The sequence below is a fragment of the Rhinoraja longicauda genome, chromosome 5, assembly GCF_053455715.1.
Source record: "Rhinoraja longicauda isolate Sanriku21f chromosome 5, sRhiLon1.1, whole genome shotgun sequence".
NCBI classification, from domain to species: Eukaryota; Metazoa; Chordata; class Chondrichthyes; order Rajiformes; family Arhynchobatidae; genus Rhinoraja; species Rhinoraja longicauda.
Genome location: NC_135957.1, coordinates 78340775 through 78359667, shown reverse-complemented (window position 1 = coordinate 78359667; position 18893 = coordinate 78340775). Strand labels below are relative to the sequence as shown.

At 44.3% G+C, this 18893-nt stretch overlaps 1 protein-coding gene across 8 annotated transcripts in view; it reads right to left on the bottom strand.

The window, feature by feature from the left end:
• cep162 (centrosomal protein 162) overlaps window positions 1-15917 on the bottom strand; it is a 115358-nt gene extending 99441 nt beyond the window's left edge. For 4 of the 8 annotated variants that reach the window (XM_078399843.1, XM_078399837.1, XM_078399844.1 and 1 more), the window contains exons 1-4: window positions 15160-15342; window positions 10650-10749; window positions 1728-1866; window positions 1312-1446 (exon numbers count right to left, since the gene is read on the bottom strand). In XM_078399843.1, coding sequence (XP_078255969.1) covers window positions 1312-1446; window positions 1728-1866; window positions 10650-10709 — 334 coding nt within the window. In that variant the 5' untranslated portion in view covers window positions 10710-10749; window positions 15160-15342. Of the gene's footprint in view, window positions 1-1311; window positions 1447-1727; window positions 1867-10649; window positions 10750-15155; window positions 15343-15851 lie in introns of those variants that run through there. The other 4 variants (XM_078399838.1, XM_078399839.1, XM_078399840.1 and 1 more) reach the window with 4 other exon arrangements.
• Window positions 15918-18893: the final 2976 nt, after the last annotated feature.

Genomic DNA, 18893 nt, shown 5'->3' with positions numbered 1-18893 from the left:
AGCTGCACCCTTAGGCTTCTCTGCTCCACGACATTCACTAGGGTCCTACCATGGAACTGTGGAAGTATTGCCCTGGTTTAACTCACCAAATTTGCATTTGTCCAAGTTAAATTCCATCTGCCATTCCTTTGATCACTTTACTATTTGTTCTAGATCTTGTTGTAATCTCAAATAATCTTCTTCATTGCCCACTATACCACCAATTTTGTGTCATTCGTAAACTTACTAACCAGACCAATATCACTCTTATCCAAATCGATAATACAGATGACAAACCACAGTGAACACAGCATTGATCCCCGCAGCACTGTCACAGATCTGAAAAACACCCATCGATCATCACCTTTTGACTTCTTCCACCAAGCCAATTTTATATCCAATTGGGCAGCTCACCCTGGATTCCATGAGATCCAACCTTCCATAGCAGTGTACCACGTACAAACTTGCCAAAGGCTTTGCGGACCATGTGTCCATGGGACAACGTATACCACCCTGCCTTCATCAATCCTCTTGGTCTCTTCTTCAAAAAAATCTAAATTAATGCCATGTACAAAGCCATGCAGACGATCCCTAATCAGTCCTTGCCTTTCCAAGTGAAGGGTGATCCTGTCTCTAAGAATCACCTCCAGTAACTTTCCCACCACTGATATTCACCAGTCTGTATTTCCCTGGCTTGTTCCTGCATCCCTTCTTGATTAAAGGCACAAGTTAGACATCCTCTTGTCTTCATGTACCTCATACGTGGCTAACAATAATACAAATACCTCTGCTAGGGCCTAAGCAATTTCTTCCCTCACATCTCACAATCTCCTAGGATAGACCTGGTCAGGCTCCAGGGATTTATTTTCAGACTCAAGAATGGTTCCAAAAGTCACCCATCGTTTTCCTCTAGAAATGCTGCCTGACCCGCTGAGTTACTCCAGTACTTTGCTTCTACCTTTGGTATAAACCAGCATCTGCAGTTCCTTCCTACAGATGGTCTCCAGAGATGCTACTTGACCCACTGAGTTACTTCAGTACTTTGTGTCTGAGAGCTGGTTGCTTGTCTTTTCAATTGTCATTGAATGAAACAATTTAAATACACTATTCTATCCCTTAATAATTTATGAGCTCTAAATGCATTTTACATCCTAGCAGTGTGGAAAATGCTATTCAAGTCCAAGATCTATCCTGCTTTCTAAGCAACTCTTTATGGTTAAATGTTGTTGGAAGCTTATGCATTTCCAGGCAAGCAAAATTCACCCACTATGAGAACTTATTACTTGCTCCACAATACAAGCAGGAGATTAAATATTAAAAAAAACCAAATACCCTCATGTGAACCTGGGCTTTGTGATTGTGGGTTTCCATTGTGTTCGTCACCGATTTCTTTCTTCAGTGTTTCAGTGCCAGCATCAATGACAGCTGGTTGTCTTTTCAGTTTGGTAAACCTTCTCAGAGGGGGTTCTTGGATAGAGAAGATTAGAAACGTGCCAAGAAGTTCAAGCAGATAAAGAATAGAAAATAAAGCAATTTAAATGGTAAGCAACAGGAAAATAGAAAGACAACAATTTGAAAACTTCAATTCAAATAATACAAAATAGAAGTTTAAAAAAAATTGAAGAACACACAAATTGGAGTAAAACTACATCAAGGTTTCCAAGTATTGATGCTGTGCTTCCCTCCTGTGGTCAAACTTCAAAGAACTGCAATCATAATGTCTCTGCAAAAGGAAAAGAGCTACTTACGCCCTTCATCAGAATCGTCTTCATTAATCCACCACTGTTTTGCCCCCTTTTCGGTTTCCTTTCTATTACGCTTCCCCAGTGAACTCAGAACACCGGATTTTGGTGAATTTCCTAAATCAACAGATTCATCTGAAACAGACTGGAAAATGTGTACACAGTGATCAGTACAAGGAGGAGAGTTGGACTGCTCAATTAATAATTGTTTTTTTAAACATAGCAAAGGTAAAATAATAACATGCATTAAACAAACATTTTTTTCCGTTTAATGAAATTAAAAAATTTCAATTTAAGTTTTTTTGTTACAAGCACTTTTGCAATATCCTTTATCCATGTATTTCCAAATACACAGGACAAGATGTTAGAAATCCAAAGTGCCAAATGTCAACTTGCTCCCGGTGGTGATGGGAAGCTTATGCACTCACTTATGTTCCTCCGATGTTGAGAAGGGCTAGGCAGACACGTCATTGGGGTTATCAAGTGGGCACCTACTTTATAAGATTGTTCAAAGTTTGGTAAAAATCCATTTATGGTTTTATGTTAAAACATTGGAGTTCATTGTAGTTGGAGAATTCAGAGAAATATAGGCACAATTTATAACTAAAAAGGAAGTTTTAGATGTCTTAGTGGATTCAACATTGATAAATACCCAGCGGCCTTATACTGATCCCAGGTTGCTAAGGCAGGCAAAGGGATGAAATTGCCATGGTTCTGAAATCGTTACGAGCCACCACAAGCAGTCAATAAGTGGAGTACAGAAAATGTTGTACCCTTTTTCAACAAGGTCTGAACGGATATGGTGTGTAATTACAGGCCTGTTTGTCTAACATGTCTTTCAGTGAGAAGGAAATTACTGGAAATTTCTGAGGGACGGACTTAATCTAAACTTGCATGGATTAATCAAAAAATAGCCTGCATCATCTTGTTGGGGGTAGATGCTTGTCTGACTAATTTGATTGATTTATTTTTCCCTCCAAGAGATAGCAGTTGATGGACTTCTGTGAAACCTTGAGCAAGCTCCCAAGTGGAACTAGAGCTCACGGGCTTTAGGACAATTGAAACTACACAACTGTTCAATTTCATTTTGAAAGCGATTTTTTTTAGACGTTAACTATCAACTATAATCTCATTATATAATAGAAACGACCAAGGAGCTAAATGGCCTAGTTGTTGTCAAGACTCTTCTGTGTTAGATTAACATCTCAACTAGTCATCCCCAGGTTTAAAATATGTCCCACAGGTAAATTAGAGTGGTTCTGTATACAGCACTCGTTATAACAGACTATACCAGGGGGGGGGGGAATGATGTTCAGCCATGATCACATTGAATGGTGGTGCTGAATCGAAGGGCCGAATGGCCTCCTCCTGCACCCCCCCCCTATTGTCTATTATTGCCAATTGTCCTTTATAACCAAGTACGGTATTAGCAGTGTATTTAGTTGAAAGAAAGAACTGCAGATGGTGATTAATAGACAAAAGAGACACAAAGTGCTGGAGTAACTCAGTGGGTCAGGCAGCATCTCCAGATAACATGGATAGGTGACGTTACGACCCTGCTTCAGACTGATTCAGTCTGCCGAGTTACTCCAGCACTTTGTGGCCTTCCATTTAAAAACTAGGCACTAATGCTGTTGGTCTGCACCAGAGAGCCCTTCTTCACCGGTTCATGTGGCTGTTGTTGTGCCTCTTGTTGTAACACCTGTCGACAGCGCTCTCTTCAGGCCGCTGCCAATGATAAGACAAGACTGATCACCGTGGCCTCCTTTCCCTCTCACCTGCTGGTCGAATATGTCGGCGACTCCAGGGGAGATGGAGGAGGATCCGATGGAGGAAGGTAGGGTGGGAGGGAGAGAGGCTGAGTGGACAGAGTGACGGGAGAAGGAAGAGGCGGCAACGGTCGAGCACATAACGTGAAGGAACAAGCGGCAGCTAGTGAGATGGAAGAGAGCCTCACAGTGGGTCACAAGTTCACAAGTTATAGGAGTAGAATTAGGCCATTTGGCCCAGCGAGTCTACTCCGACATTCAATCATGGCTGATCTCTGCCTCCTAATCCCATTTTCCTACCTTTTCCCCATTACCCTTGATACTCATTCTAATCAAGAATCAAGAATTTATCTATCTCTGTCTTAAAAATATCCACTGACTTGGCCTCCACTGCCTCCTGTGGCAATGAGTTCCACAGATTAACTACCCTGTCTAAAGAAGTTCCTCTTTACCTTCATTCTAAAAGTGCACCCTTTAATTCTGAGGCTATGATCTCTGGTCCTAGATTCTCCCACCAGTGGAAACATCCTTTCCACATCCACTCTATCTATGCCTTTTATTATTCTGTAAGTTTCAATGAGGTTCCCCCCCTCAACCTTCTAAACTCCAGCGAGTACAGGCCCAGTGCTGTCAAACGGTAATTATATGCTAACCCACTCATTCCTGGAATCATTCTTGTAAATCTCCTATGGTCCCTCTCCAGGAACAGCATATCCTTTCTCAGATATGGGGCCCAAATTTGCTCACAGTTCTCCAAATGCGGCCTGACTAGCACCTTATAGAGGCTCAGCATTACATCTCTGTTTTTGTATTCCAGTCCTCTTGATATAAATGAATTTGCCTTCCTTACTACTTATGAATTTGCCTTCCTTACATTGAATTACTACTGATTTAACTTGCAAATGAAATTTTTGGGAGTCCTGCCCCAGCACTCCCAAGTCTCTTTGCACTTTCGATTTCTGGATTCTCTCTCAATTTAGAAAATAATTGACACCTTTATTCTTAATACCAAAATACATGACTCTGCACATTGCTATACTGAATTTCATCTGCCACTTTTCTGACCACTCTCCAAACCTGTCAAAGTCCTTCTGCAGAGTCCTTGCTTCCTCTACACTGCCTGCCCCTCCACATATCTTAGCATCATCTGCAAACTTGGCCCCCAAAGCCTTCAATCCCCTTATCCAAATCATTAATATACAACGTGAAGAGAAGCGGCCCCATCACCGACCCTTACGGAACTCCAATAGTCACTGGCAGCCAACCTGAAAAAGCACCTTTTATTGTAACTCTGCCTTCTGCCATCCAGCAAACCTGCTATCCATGCTGGTATCTTCCCTTTAATTCCATGGGCTCTCATCTTCGCTGGCAGCCTGGCATGCGGCACCTTATCGAAGGTCTTCTAAAAATCTAAGTAAACAACATTTACAGCCTCCCCTCTGTCCTGCTATTAACTTCCTCAAAGAACTCCAGCAGATTCATCAGGCAAGATGTTCCCTTCACAAAACCATGCTGACTTCAGCCTATTTTATCGAAAACTTCCAAGTGCTGCATAACCTCATCCTTTGTAATTGACTCTAATATCTTACCAACCACCGAAGTCAGGCTAACCAGCCTATAGTTTCCACTCTTCTGCTTTGCTCCCTTCTTGTATAGCGGGATGATATTCACAATGATCCAATCTTCAGGAACCACTCCTAACTCTAATGATTCTTGAATATTGCAACCAATGCCTCAACAATCTCTGAGGCTACCTCCTTCAGAACTCTGGGGTGCAGTCCATCCAGTCCAAGTGACTTATCCACCCTCAGACCTTTACGTTTTCCTAGTACCTTCTCTTAGTAATCGCAGGTGACTGTGAACTGAAGAAAGCGCAGTTCCAGGGGATACAATCTGAGCCGCACCAATGGTCGCTTCAACTAGACCGTGCGGTGAATGAAAAAGGGCTCATTCAGGCACCTTGCGAGTCGGGTGGAGGCCCTCGGAAGCCTGCTCTCTAAACGGCTGGGGAGACAGTGCGAGTCGAGGGTCCGTCCACTATAACCAAAATCCATTATAAAGGAGTCCGTTAAAATAAGGGTTCACTGTACTATTATTTTTTTATTATTTTTATTTATTTAAATAGGTGCTGGAGGATGCCATTTGGCCCTTCGAGCCAGCACCGCCATTCATTGTGCTCATGGCTGATCATCTACAATCAGTAACCTGTGCTTGCCTTCCCCCCATATCCCTTGATTCCACTAGCCCCTAGAGCTCTATCTAACTCTCTTTTAAATTCATCCAGTGAATTGGCCTCCACTGCCTTCTGTGGCAGAAAATTCTACAAATTCACAACTCTCTGGGTGAAAAAAATTCTTCTCACCTCAGTTTTAAATGGCCTCCCCTTTATTCTGTGTCCCCTGGTTCTGTCCTCCCCCAACATTGGGAACATTTTTACTGCATCTAGCTTGTCATTTTTACTGCATCTAGCTTGTCTAGTCCTTTCATAATTTTATACGTCTCTATAAGATCCCCTCTCATCCTTCTAAACTCCAGTGAATACAAGCCTAGTCTTTCTAATCTTTCCTCATATGACAGTCCCTCCATCCCAGGGATTAACTTTGTGAACCTACGCTGCACTGCCTCAAAACTGCACACAATACTCCACATGTGGTCTCACCAGGGCCCTATACAACTACAGAAGGACTTCTTTGCACCTGTACTCAAATCCTGTTATGAAGGCCAACATGCCATTAGCTTTCTTCACTGCCTGCTGTACCTGCACGCTTACTTTCAGTGACTGGTGTACAAGGACACAAAGGTCTCTTTGCACTGCCCCTTTACCTAATCTGACACCATTGAGATCATAATCTGCCTCCTTATTTTTGCCGCCAAAGTGGATAACCTCACATTTATCTACATTATACTGCATCTGCCCACTCACTCAACCTGTCCAAGTCACCCTGCAATCTCCTAACATCCTCTTTGCAGTTCACACTGCCACCCAGCTTTGTGTCATCCACAAACTTGCTAGTGTTACTTCTAATTCCTTCATCCAAATCATTAATATATATTGTGAATAGTTGCGGCCCCAGCACTGAGCCTTGCAGCACTCCATTCTCCACTGCCTGCCATTCTGAAAAGGACCCGCTTATTCCTACTCTTTGCTTCCTGTCTGCAAACCAATTCTCTATCCATGTCAATACACTACCCCCAATACCATGTGCTCTAATTTTGCTCACCAACCTCCCATGTGGTACCTTATCAAAGGCTTTCTGAAAGTCTAGATCACTGCATCCACTGGCTCTCCATCATCCATTTTACTGGTCACATCCTCATAAAATTCCAGAAGATTAGTCAAGCAGGATTTCCCCTTCATAAATCCATGCTGACTTGGACCAATCCTTTTACCGCTCTCCAAATGCGCCGTTATTACCTCTTTAATAATTGACTCCAGCATCTTCCCCACCACCGATGTCAGGCTAACAGGGGTCTATAATTCCCCATTTTCTCTCTCGCTCCTTTCTTGAAAAGTGGGATAACATTAGCTACCCTCCAATCCACAGGAACTGATCCAGAATCTATTGAACATTGGAAAATGATCACCAATGCGTTCACAATTTCTTGAGCCACCTCCTTGAGTACCCTGTGATGCAGACCATCAGGCACTGGGGATTTATCAGCCTTTGTCTTTACTAATCTTTTTCTCTTAACATACCTACAATACAATACAAACTTTATTGTCATTGTGCAGTGTACAAGTACAGAGACAACGAAATGCAGTTAGCATCTTAACCAGAGTGCATGTGATGGAATAGTAAAACATATAATATATACATATATGCACAGTAGCGGTAGTGGAAATTCCGGTGAGCGAGATCAGTCACTGATAGGAGGAGTGCCCGAGGGGGGGTGGGTGGGGGGGGGGGGGTGGCAGCAATCACCGAAGCGCAGAGTTAAGTAAGGTAACGACCGCAGGAAAGAAGCTGTTCCTGAACCTGCAGGTCCGGGAACGGAGAGACCTGTAGCGCCTCCCAGATGGGAGGAGGGTAAACAATCTGTGGTTGGGGTGAGAGCTGTCCTTGACGATGCAGCGCGCCCTTCGCAGACATCGCCTACTCTGGATAGACTCAATGGAGGGGAGTGAGGAACCGGTGATGCTTTGGGCAGTTTTCACCACCCTCTGCAGTGCTTTCCGGTCGGAGACAGAGCAGTTGCCATACCATACTGTGATACAGTTAGTAAGGATGCTCTCGATAGTGCAGCGGTAGAAGTTCACCAGAATCTGAGGAGACAGATGGACCTTCTTTAGTCTCCTCAGGAAGAGACGCTGGTGAGCCTTCTTGATCAGTGTTGAGGTGTTGTGGGTCCAAGAGAGGCCATCAGAAATGTTGACACCCAAGAACCTGAAACTGGAAACACGCTCCACCTCCGTCCCGTTAATATGGATGGGGGTGTGCGTACCACCCCTAGTCCTTTTGTAGTCCACAATGAGCTCCTTGGTCTTCTTGGTGTTAAGGACCAGGTTGTTGTCAGCGCACCACGTTGCAAGTAGCTGGACCTTCTCCCTATAGGCCGACTCATCGTTGTCGCTGATGAGGCCAATCACCGTTGTATCATCTGCAAACTTAATAATGGTGTTAGAACCATGTACAGGTGTGCAGTTGTAGGTGAAAAGGGAGTAGAGGAGAGGGCTCAGCACACAGCCCTGTGGAACGCCGGTGTTCAGGGTGATGGTTGAGGAGGTGTCGTTGTCTAATCTAACAGACTGGGGTCTGTTGGTTAGAAAGTCCAATATCCAATTGCAGAGGGAGGGGTTGATGCTCAGGTCGTTGAGTTTGGCAATCAGTTTGGAAGGGTTGATGGTGTTGAATGCTGAGCTGAAATCGATAAACAGCATTCTCACGTAGGTGTCTCTGTTGTCAAGGTGGGAGAGGGCGGAGTGAAGTGCCGTGGAGATGATATCCTCCGTACTCCTGTTCTGGCGGTAGGCGAACTGATAGGGTTCCAGTGTGGGAGGTAGGCAGCCTTTGAGGTGTGCCAAGACCAGCCTCTCGAAGCACTTAGTGATGATGGGAGTAAGTGCAACTGGGCGGAAGTCGTTGAGGCTCGCTGCAGTGGAGTGTTTTGGCACCGGCACGATGGAGGTGGTTTTAAGATTCGTAGGGACAGCTGCTTGGGCAAATGACAAGTTGAAGATGTCAGTCCAAACATCTGTCAGCTGCGCAGCACAGACCCTGAGGACGCGCCCGGGGATACCATCAGGGCCAGCAACCTTCCGTGCATTAATCCTGCTCAATGCCGTACACACGTCGGTGGGGGCGAGTGTGAGGTGCTGATGATCAGCAGGGAGCACAGCCTTGATGGCCACCTCTTGATTGTCCCTGTCAAAGTGGCCATAAAAGTGATTATGCTCCTCAACGAAGGAGGCGTCGCTGGATGTGGGGATCGAGTTGGTGGGTTTGTAATCCGTGATGGCCTGGATGCCTTGCCACACGCGTCGGGAGTCGGAGTTGTTCTTGAAGTGCTCCTCGATCTTTAGCTTGTAGCTGTGCTTGGCCTTCTTGATGCCCCTCTTCAGGTTAGCTCTGGAAGAACTGTAGGCCCGAGCCTCACCTGACCTGAAAGCGGTGTCACGTGCTTTCAGCAGTAGTCTGACCTCAGATGCCTAAAGATGCTTTTACTATCCTTCTTTATATTCTTGGCCAGCTTCGCTTCGTACCTCATCTTTTCAGCCCATATTGCCCTTTTTGGTATCTTCTGTTCTTTGAAAGTTGGCCACTCCTCTGGCTTCCCGCTACTCTTTGCTATCTTATACATCTTTTCTTTTAGTTTTAATCCATCTCTAACTTCCCTTGTCAGGCACAGTTGCCTCTTACTCCCCTTAGAATCTTTCTTCCTCTTTGGAATGAAATGATCCTGCATCTTCTGGATTATGCCCAGGAATTCCTGCCATTGCTTGTTCCACCGTCATTCCTGCTAGGATCCCTTTCCATTCGACCTAGGCCAGCTCCTCTCTCATGCCTTCATTCTCATGCCCTTTGTTCAACTGCAACACTGACATTCCTGGTTTAACCTTCTCCCTCTCAAATTGCAGATTAAAACTAATCATATTATGGTCACTACCTCCACGCGGTTCCTTTACCTTGAGTTCCCTTATTAAATGTGGTTCATTGGACAACACTAAATCCAGAATTGCCTTCTCTCTGGTAGGCTCCAGTACAAGCTGCTCTAAGAATCCATCTCGGGGGCACTCTACAAACTCCGTTTTTTGGGGTCCAGAACCAACCTGATTTTCCCAGTCTACCTGCATATTGAAATCCCCCATAACTACAGTGGCATTATTACCTTTGTTACATGCCAATTTTAACTCCTGCTGTAACTTGCACCCAATATCCAGGCTACTGTTGGGGGTCTGTAGATAACTCCCATTAGTGTCTTCTTACTGTTACAATTCCTCAACTCTATCCAGTAACTCTATATCAACAGTCCCAATGTCACCCCTTGCAAGGGACTGAATTCCATCCCTCACCAACAGAGCTACCCCACCTCCTCTGCCCACCTGCCGGTCCTTTCTATAGATCGTATAACCCTGAATATTCAGTTCCCAGTCCTGATCCTTCTGCAGCCATGTCTCTGTAATCCCCACAATGTCATACCTACCAATCCCTAACTGAGCATCAAGTTCATCCACTTTACTTCTTATACTTTGCGCATTCATATATAGTACTTTTAATCCTCTGCTCATCTCAGCTTCCACATTGATTCCAATTACACTTGGCCATTCTCTCCTATTGCTTTCTGTCCTGTTAATTCTGGGGTGCTTCTTAATTATTCCTATACTCTCTTTCTCTTTAACTCCATCCTTGTCTATCCCATTTGAAATACCCCCCCCCCCCCCCCCACTATTTAGTTTTAAACTGCCCGTGCAGCAGTGGCAAATCTGCCTGCCAGAATGCTGTACTACCAAACTCGATCATGACGTTACCTATTCTCAACACAAGATAAATTCCCAACATGCCAAATTAAAGCTCTTGAGCACAAATCATTTGTACTGCTGCAGGTTACCGTTATCTTGAAGATCATGCATCTTACAAAAGCAAACTATAAAAGAATTACCGACAAGTAACATTCAATTTATAAGTATCTCCAACATAAACTAGAGTGAAGATAATTGTACCTCTTTCAAGAATTGTTCAAACTGTTCTTCTATTTCTTCCTTGGTGAGTTTATGATTCATGGTTTCAGGGTGACAGTAGCCGATTCTTCAGATTGGTACTCTAGAATTACATAGCACAGAATTTTAATCAACGAGAGTACAAACGATTTGAAGAAAGCTTTGTGAATGAACCGGTAACAGAGGCTTTTGGTAAGGCGGTTAATTGGAGTGTGGGATAATCAGAGATGAAATCAGTTGGCAGGGATGGGGAGGTGGATACTGCATGTTGGGGAATTATCAACAGATTAGATAGGTGGATAAAGAACCACAGGACGAGGATCACAAATTGGAGGGTGGAGGGGCTCCAAATAAAACAGAGTGAGCAATTATTAAAGGAGACCTATTCAGCATGATGCCATGGTGGAAACTGTTTAGATGGATTCACTTTACACAGCACCAAAGCTCACAGGCAGTGTGAAAATCCAGTTTAACAAGTTGGGCCCACGGGTGGTAAAGGTGACAAATATGCCACAGAAAATCTTTTAGAAGGATGAGGAGGGGAGAAACTCATTGAAACTTACTGAATAGTGAAAGGCCTAGACAGAGTGGATGTGGAGAGGATGTTTCCACGAGTGGGACAGTTTAAGACCAGAGGCTATATTCTCAGAATAAAAGGATGTACCTTTAGAAAGGAGATGAGGAGGGATTTGTTTAGTCAGAGGGTGGCGAATCTGAGGAATTCATTGCTGTAGGCGGCTGTGGAGGCCAAGTCAATGGATATTTTTAAGGTAGAGATTGACAAATTCTTGATTAGTACGGGTGTCAAGGGTTATGGGGAGAAGGCAGGAGAATGGGTTTGAGAGGGATAGATAAATCAGCCATGATGGAATAGCAGAATAGACGAAGGGCCTAATACGGCTCCTTGAACTTATGAAAATAAAGCAAATACAGATACACAAAGGATGCCATTGCACATCCAATTTCTCTGAGCATTTCTATGTCAAGGACCCAAAATGAAAAGTCACATTCTCTGCGCTTCTACTCTACTCTGCAAGTTCCAAATTTTCAACAACATTTTGACCTTCATAGATATTGTATTGCATAGTGCAAGTAAAATGTACTACAATGTGATGAGATTTATATGCATATTAATTTTTAACTTAATAATATCAGTTGGCTATACCAACATCTTAGTTAGTGTATTCATTAAAAAAGTAAACAACCTAAACTATAACGCTTACCCCATCCAACATGCCCAATGATTCAATGATTCAATGTATCAATTATCATTAATTATCATCCATTATCACATGTACTCAGGTGCAATGAAATTCCTTTTTTGCCTGCACTTCAGTGAAAATCTTACTATATACTTGCACAATCAAACTGAAGTACAAGAATGCAAGCATAGTAGGTTGCACTGAGGCAATAGACAGGATTCGATATGTCTCCATCACCATCTTGTAGCCTTCAAATTTCATAGCTCTTAACAAATGCTGTCTTTACTTGGCCTGAAAGGCTCATTGTCCTGGCGATGATACTGGGTCGGAGTTGCAATGGTCGGCCTGATCATGTGACATTGTCAATATCTTCCACTGCTGCTGCGTGCTGCTGCAGGCGCGTCTAATCCACGTGCTTGGCCTCTTCGAGTGACGGCCGATCCGATGATCTGCAGACTGCTTTCAGAGTTTTCCGACCAGTCTGACTGTCCCTGATTACATTTGATCTGTTTGCTTTGTTGTTACCTTCTCCTAGCTAACACCGATCTACAACCCCTTTGATGTCTCGTTCTCACACCGTACACTTCCTTATCTCTGTATCTCCCCTCCCCTGACTCTCAGTCTGAAGAAGGGTCTTGACTCAAAACATTACCCATTCCTTCTCTCCAGGGATGCTGCCTGTTCCGCTAAGTTACTCCAGCATTTTATGTCTATCTACACTTCATCCTCAATGACTATTAACACAGGAGCACTTCAGAAAACTCATCAATGCCTCCACTTTCTTAGAAGATTGAGGAGATTGGGTATATCCACAAACACTCACTTGAATTTCACCAAGTGTACGGAAGAGATCATATTGACTGGTTGCATCGTGGGCTGGTTCAACAATTCGAATACACAGGATCACAAAAACTAATGGAACTGCCTGGGCCATCACAGGTACTCAAGTCCCCCACCATCAAAGAGATCCACAAGAGGCACTGCCTCAAAAACACAGTTAATATCATCAAAGATCCACACCACCAATGCCGCATTCTCTCATCTTGCCACTACCATCAGGACAAAGGTGCAGGTTCCTGAGAATCGTGATCCCCAGGTTCCGACACGAAACGTCACCCATTCTTTCTCTCCTGAGATGCTGCCTGACCTGCTGAGTTACTCCGGCAGTTTGTGAAATAAAAATCTCCAGGTTCAAGAACAGCTTCTTACCACCAAACACCAAGCTCTTGAACACTGCATAACATTAACCGCAACCCCACATCATCAAATATGACCTACTAAAGACTTTGTTTCTGTTACACTATTTTCAATTTTGCACTATTACAGTTTGGTTACCAAGTTTTACTGATACTTAATTTATTGTATTACAGATTATTGTATATTTATGTGTGTGTTATTGCGTTAATGGGCTGTAAAAATTGTGGCAAGTAAGAATTTAATTGCTCCAACATGTCTCTTGATTTAAGACACCTCTACTCTGCAGGAATCATGGACTTGCTCCATGTTAATCCCAGAATTCAAGGACGCTCACCCTTGCACCTCAAAATTCAAGGACATTCAGAGTGTTGTAGAGGTAGCCCAGTCCATCGCATAGTTCAGACTTCCCACCATCTACATTCCAAGCTGCCGCTGAAAAGCTGCCAACATAATCAAAGAACTGTCCCACCCGAAACTGAAAACATGCACCACCAGACTTAGGAACAACTCCTCCCCCATTACCAGGCATCTGAATTGTTCTCCCTAAAGCTCGGGTGCTGTTATATTCACCTCTATCCCATTGAGGACATTGGATTTTGTCTGTCGAACTGATGAGCTACAATGCGGAGAACTCTATTCTGCATACTGTACCTTTCCTTTGTTCTATCTATTGTATTTAAGTTTGACTTGATTGTACTTATGAAGTATATCTGATCTGTTTGGAAAATGCATGCAAAATAAAGTTTTTCAATGTCCCCTTATTTCCAAGGGATTGTCTCCCCTGCTCTGCACAGATATCAAGGGCTCACTCACTCCACTTGTTCTGCAGCAAAATTTGAAGTTTATTTCATCCATATTTTCTCCTCTCTGCAAATTTTCAATGGCTCTCTCATGCTCTCTCCACCCGTCTTAACCACCGGCTCACTCCGCTTTTGCCCCTGCAGAATTGAAGGATGTCTCTTTCATCCGTGGTACTTTCTCCTCCCTGCAAAAGGTCAATTGTGCCTGAAGCCCTCTGTCAGTGGATCATCAACTGCCTGACAGACAGGAAGCAGCTTGTGAGGCTGGGGAAGCACATCTCGGACCCGCAGACCCTCAGCAGAGGAGCACCGCAAGGCTGCGTACACTCCCCTTTCCTTTACTCTCTCTACACCAACGACTGCACCACCACAGACTCCTCTGTCAAGCTTCTCAAGTTTGCAGACAACACAACCCTGATTGGACTGATCCAGGATGGGGAGGAATCTGCCTACAGACGGGAAGTGACACAGCTGGCATCCTGGTGCCATCGCAACAACCTGGAGATCAATGCTCTTAAGACAGTGGAACTAATTGTAGACATCAGGAGAGCTCCCCCTCCCCTCCCCTCCCCCCACTCATCATCAACAACACCACCACAGTCACATCTGTGGAGTCATTTAAGTTTCTTGGAACCATCATCGCCAAGGACCTTAAATGGGGGCCACCATTGACTCCACAGTCAAAAAGGCCCAACAGAGGATGTACTTCATGCGTCAGCTCAGGAAACACAATCTGCCACAGGCAATGAGGGTCCAATTCTATACTGTTATCATTGAGTCCGTCCTCACCACCTTCATCATGGTCTGGTTTGGCTCAGCCACCAAGCACGACATCCAGAGGCTGCAACAAATCATTCAATCAGCTGAGAAGGTTGTTGCCTGCAACCTTCCCTCCATTGACGAACTGTACACTGTAAGGGCCAGGAAGCGAGCAGGCAAGATCATCTCTGACCCCTCTCACCCTGGGCACAAAATCTTTGAAGCACTTCCCTCTGGAAGGCGACTCCGGACTGTCAAAGCAGCCACAGCCAGACATAAAAACAGCTTTTTTTCCCCCGCGAGTAGTAGCTCTACTCAATAACCGAAAGTCTGTAGTCTCTTTTTGCTTTCTTTGGTTTATTTCACTCACATGTTTAAATTGCAATGTTGTATTCTGAATGTTTTATGCTTTATTCTTAATTGTTTACTGTATGTTCGCGTTGTTACATGCACCAAGAAAGGCACATTGCTTGCATGTGTACATACTTGGCCAATAAACGTTCATTCATTCATTCATGCAGTCAATGGCTCTCTCCAGCCGCCTTTATCACCTACTGCAGTCTGTAGATGGGGGTCTCTCTCCTCTCGCCTGTCCGTTCCCTGCACAGATGCTGCCTGAGCGCCACACTGACTGGGTTTCCCCCAGCGCTGTGCTTTGCCGCCAGCCTCTGCCGTTGCCCGACGTCCCCACTTGCTGCACGAACGGCTCCCGCTCGCGCGGTTGCCGGGGCCGCGCGCTCGAACCGCCACCGGCACAACAACAACAACAGGCGCCGCTGATTGACGGCTAGGTCGGAGAGAAGGCGGGACCTCCGCCAATCCCTTGAGTGACTGCGGGACCGGCCGCACAGCGTCCAATCTCTCGAGGCGGGCACCAATCGCCGCCTGCCAAGGGCGGGACTTCCGCTTCTTCCCCCTCCTCCCCAGTTCAACCGCGGTCGCCATGTCGGATCCCCGCTAACCAACAACCGCTCTGATTCCACACACTAAATTCCGGAACAACTCAGCGGGACTGACAGCATCACTGGCGAGGAATAGGTGATGTTTCAGGCTTCTGATTCTCTCTTCCCCCCCACCTACCCCTCCCGGTCCCTGGCTAGTAGCGTTAAATAAGTCTAAGATAGACACGAGATGATGGAGTAACTCAGCGGGACAGATGGCATCACTCTGGAGAGAAGGAATGGGTGACGCTTAGGTCGAGACCCTTCTTCAGACTGATGTTAAATAAATAAGTCTCCTCTACTTACCCGCGGGATGGTTGTTGTCGAGTGAGAGCTGGCGGCGCCTGCCTGCAGGGATGGACGGACGGACGGCGCTGGGCCACGGCTCCGGTTGCGGGGCAACGAGACGCCGGGAGGAAGGGAGAGAAGCCGCTGGTCCAGCCGACGGAAGCCGCCGCCGGTCAAAATCCATTCCCAGAACGCGTTCGACGATTGAGATCGAGCTATGGATAAGGAACCCATGCGTAAGAAGGAACTGAAGATGCTGGTTTAAACCGAAGATAGACACAAAATGCTGGAGTAACTCAGCGGGACAGGCAGCATCTCTGGAGAGAAGGAATGGGGGACGTTTCGGGTCGGGACCCTTCTTCAGGTTGAAGGGTCTGGACCCAAAATGTCACCCATTCTCTCCAGAGATGCTGTCTGTCCCGCTGAGTTACTCCAACTTTTTGTGTCTACTATTATAAGGAACCATGCCACAGTTATAGCCTGTTGCCTGTACCATCGTTACTTTTTTTTACATATCTTTCATTCATTGTTCTTTATCTCGACATCATCGTCTACATCTCTCGGTTCTCTTTCCCCTGACTCTCAATCTGAAGAAGGGTCTGGACCAGAAATGTCACCCATTCCTTCTCTCCGGAAATGCTGCCTGTCCTGCTGAGTTACTCCAAAATGTTGTGTCCATCCATGGTTACAGAAGACAGAGCAATAGTAATAATGACGTTTCTCAAATTAGGAGACCAAAATAGCACACAATACTCCAGGTGCTGTCTCACCAGGGCCCTGTACAACTGCAGTAGGACCTCCTTGCTCCTAAACTCAAATCCTCTCGCAATGAAGGCCTACATACACATGAAATTAGAAATAGAAAGACAGAGATTTTAGATGAATGTTTGAATAAACACCCAAATACAGAAAAATTGATATCATATATTTATAATATTCTACTGGAAAACGACGCTCCAAGTACAGAAATATATAGACAATCATGGGAAAATGAATTAGGTCAAATTATTAGACCTGATATATGGGATGAAAGTTTACAACACATACATCACTGTTCGCTAAATGCTAGACACTCTCTTATACAATTTAAAATATTACATAGACTACATTATTCAAAAGCTAAATTACATAGTATTTTTCCAAATATATCTGCCATTTGTGACAAATGTCAGCAATTGGAAGCTAATTTAACGCACATATTCACAAACTGTGAAAAAATCACTAAATTCTGGACAGAAATATTTAAAATAATTTCGAATGTTGTTAATAGGAAGCTGATCCCTGACTCAAACTTAATAATACTGGGAATATTAGAAACAGATCAATTATTAACAACGAATCAAAGAATTTTTATTGATTATAGTTTAATAATTGGGAAAAAATTAATACTGAAATTCTGGAAAGGTCCTACATCCCCCACAATTAAAATGTGGATTACAGGAATGTCGGAGACACTTCATCTGGAAAGATTGAGACTTGTACTAGTGGACAGGTTGAATCTTTTCAGAGGAATATGGTCTCCATTTATTGTATATTTAAAGGGTCAAAATGGCTTGGTTCGAGGACATGACCGTGGCCTGAATAATGGAATGGAGGAAGAATTATGAACAATAAATCATGGATATATCTCCAATGATAGATAACTTTTTTAATACTCCATTCATTTCTCCAATTTGGATCTCTTATTTTAATTTTATTTTTCTCTATCTTTTCCTCTCTTAAAAAAAAAAGTATAGAAATATGTAGGACATAATTGTTAATATTAATAATATCACGAATGTATGTAATAAGTAAATTTTATTAATATGTATTTATGTTTAATAAAAATATTTATCAGCAATGAAGGCCTACATGCCATTAGCTTTCTTCACTGCCTGCTGTACCTGCACGCTTGTTTTCAGTGACTGATGTACAAGCACACACACAGGTCGTCTTGCACCTCCTCTTCCCCTAATCTGACACCAGATAGTAATCTACCTTGTTCTTGCCACCAAAGTGGATAACCTCACATTTATCTAACTCTTGCATCCCCTCTCTCTGCGTCCCTCCCCCACCCTAGTTATTGTACTAGTTTCACTGTTGTCCTGTTGAGTTTCACTGTCTGTATAACTCATTATCACCTACCCTACAGCCAACAATTGTGCATTGTGGGCTCCACCTTTCCTTGATTATCATTGCTTTATGTGTATCTTCCAGTCAATTCTGTATCTGTACACAATGGATGGCTCGATTATAATCATGTATTTTTCCGCTGACTGGTCAGCGCACATGTAAAGCTTTTCACTGTTCCTCGGTACACGTGACAATAAACTAAACTTGAACTCATTTGTTCTAAGTACTGTCTGTATCTCTCTTTCCCTTTTCCCATGACTCTCTGGGGAAGTGTGAATAAGGGTCTTGACCCGAACCGTCACATATTCCTTCTCTTCAGAGATGCTGCCTGACCCACTGAGTTACTTCAGCTTTTTGTGTCTGTCTTCGGTTTAAACCAGCATTTGCAGTTCCTCGCTACACAACCCCTAGTTCCTGTTTAGTGTAAAAGAAAGCCCCCTCTGCTTACCCGTGGATGGTTATTCTCCTGTGAAAGCTGGCGGCGCCTGCCTGCGGGGATGGATGGAGTCAGGCTCTGGCTCCGTTTGCGTTGCGGGGCAACAAGATGCTGGGAGGAGAGTAAGCCGCTTGTCCGGGTCTGGGAAGGAGAGTGAAGTTGTCACCGGTTGAAATCCATGCACAGAATGTGCTCGGCGATTGAGGATCAATCGATCTGAGGACAAGGAACAAAGTCATGAATAAATGAATTGTAATTTATTGTCACACGTACCACTTGCACTAAACATTATTCACGTTATTCCATCTATCGTGTAAACTGTGGCTGGCTCGATTGTAATCTTTCCGCTGATTGGTTAACACGCTGCAAAAAGCTTTTCACTGTACCTCGGTACACGTGACACTAAACTAAACTCAGCTCAACCAAGACAGTACACATGCTGTTGCCACATGTCTGGCACCAAAAATCTATAAAAAGTACCGAACCGTCATATCCACTGCGAGCCGCTGCTC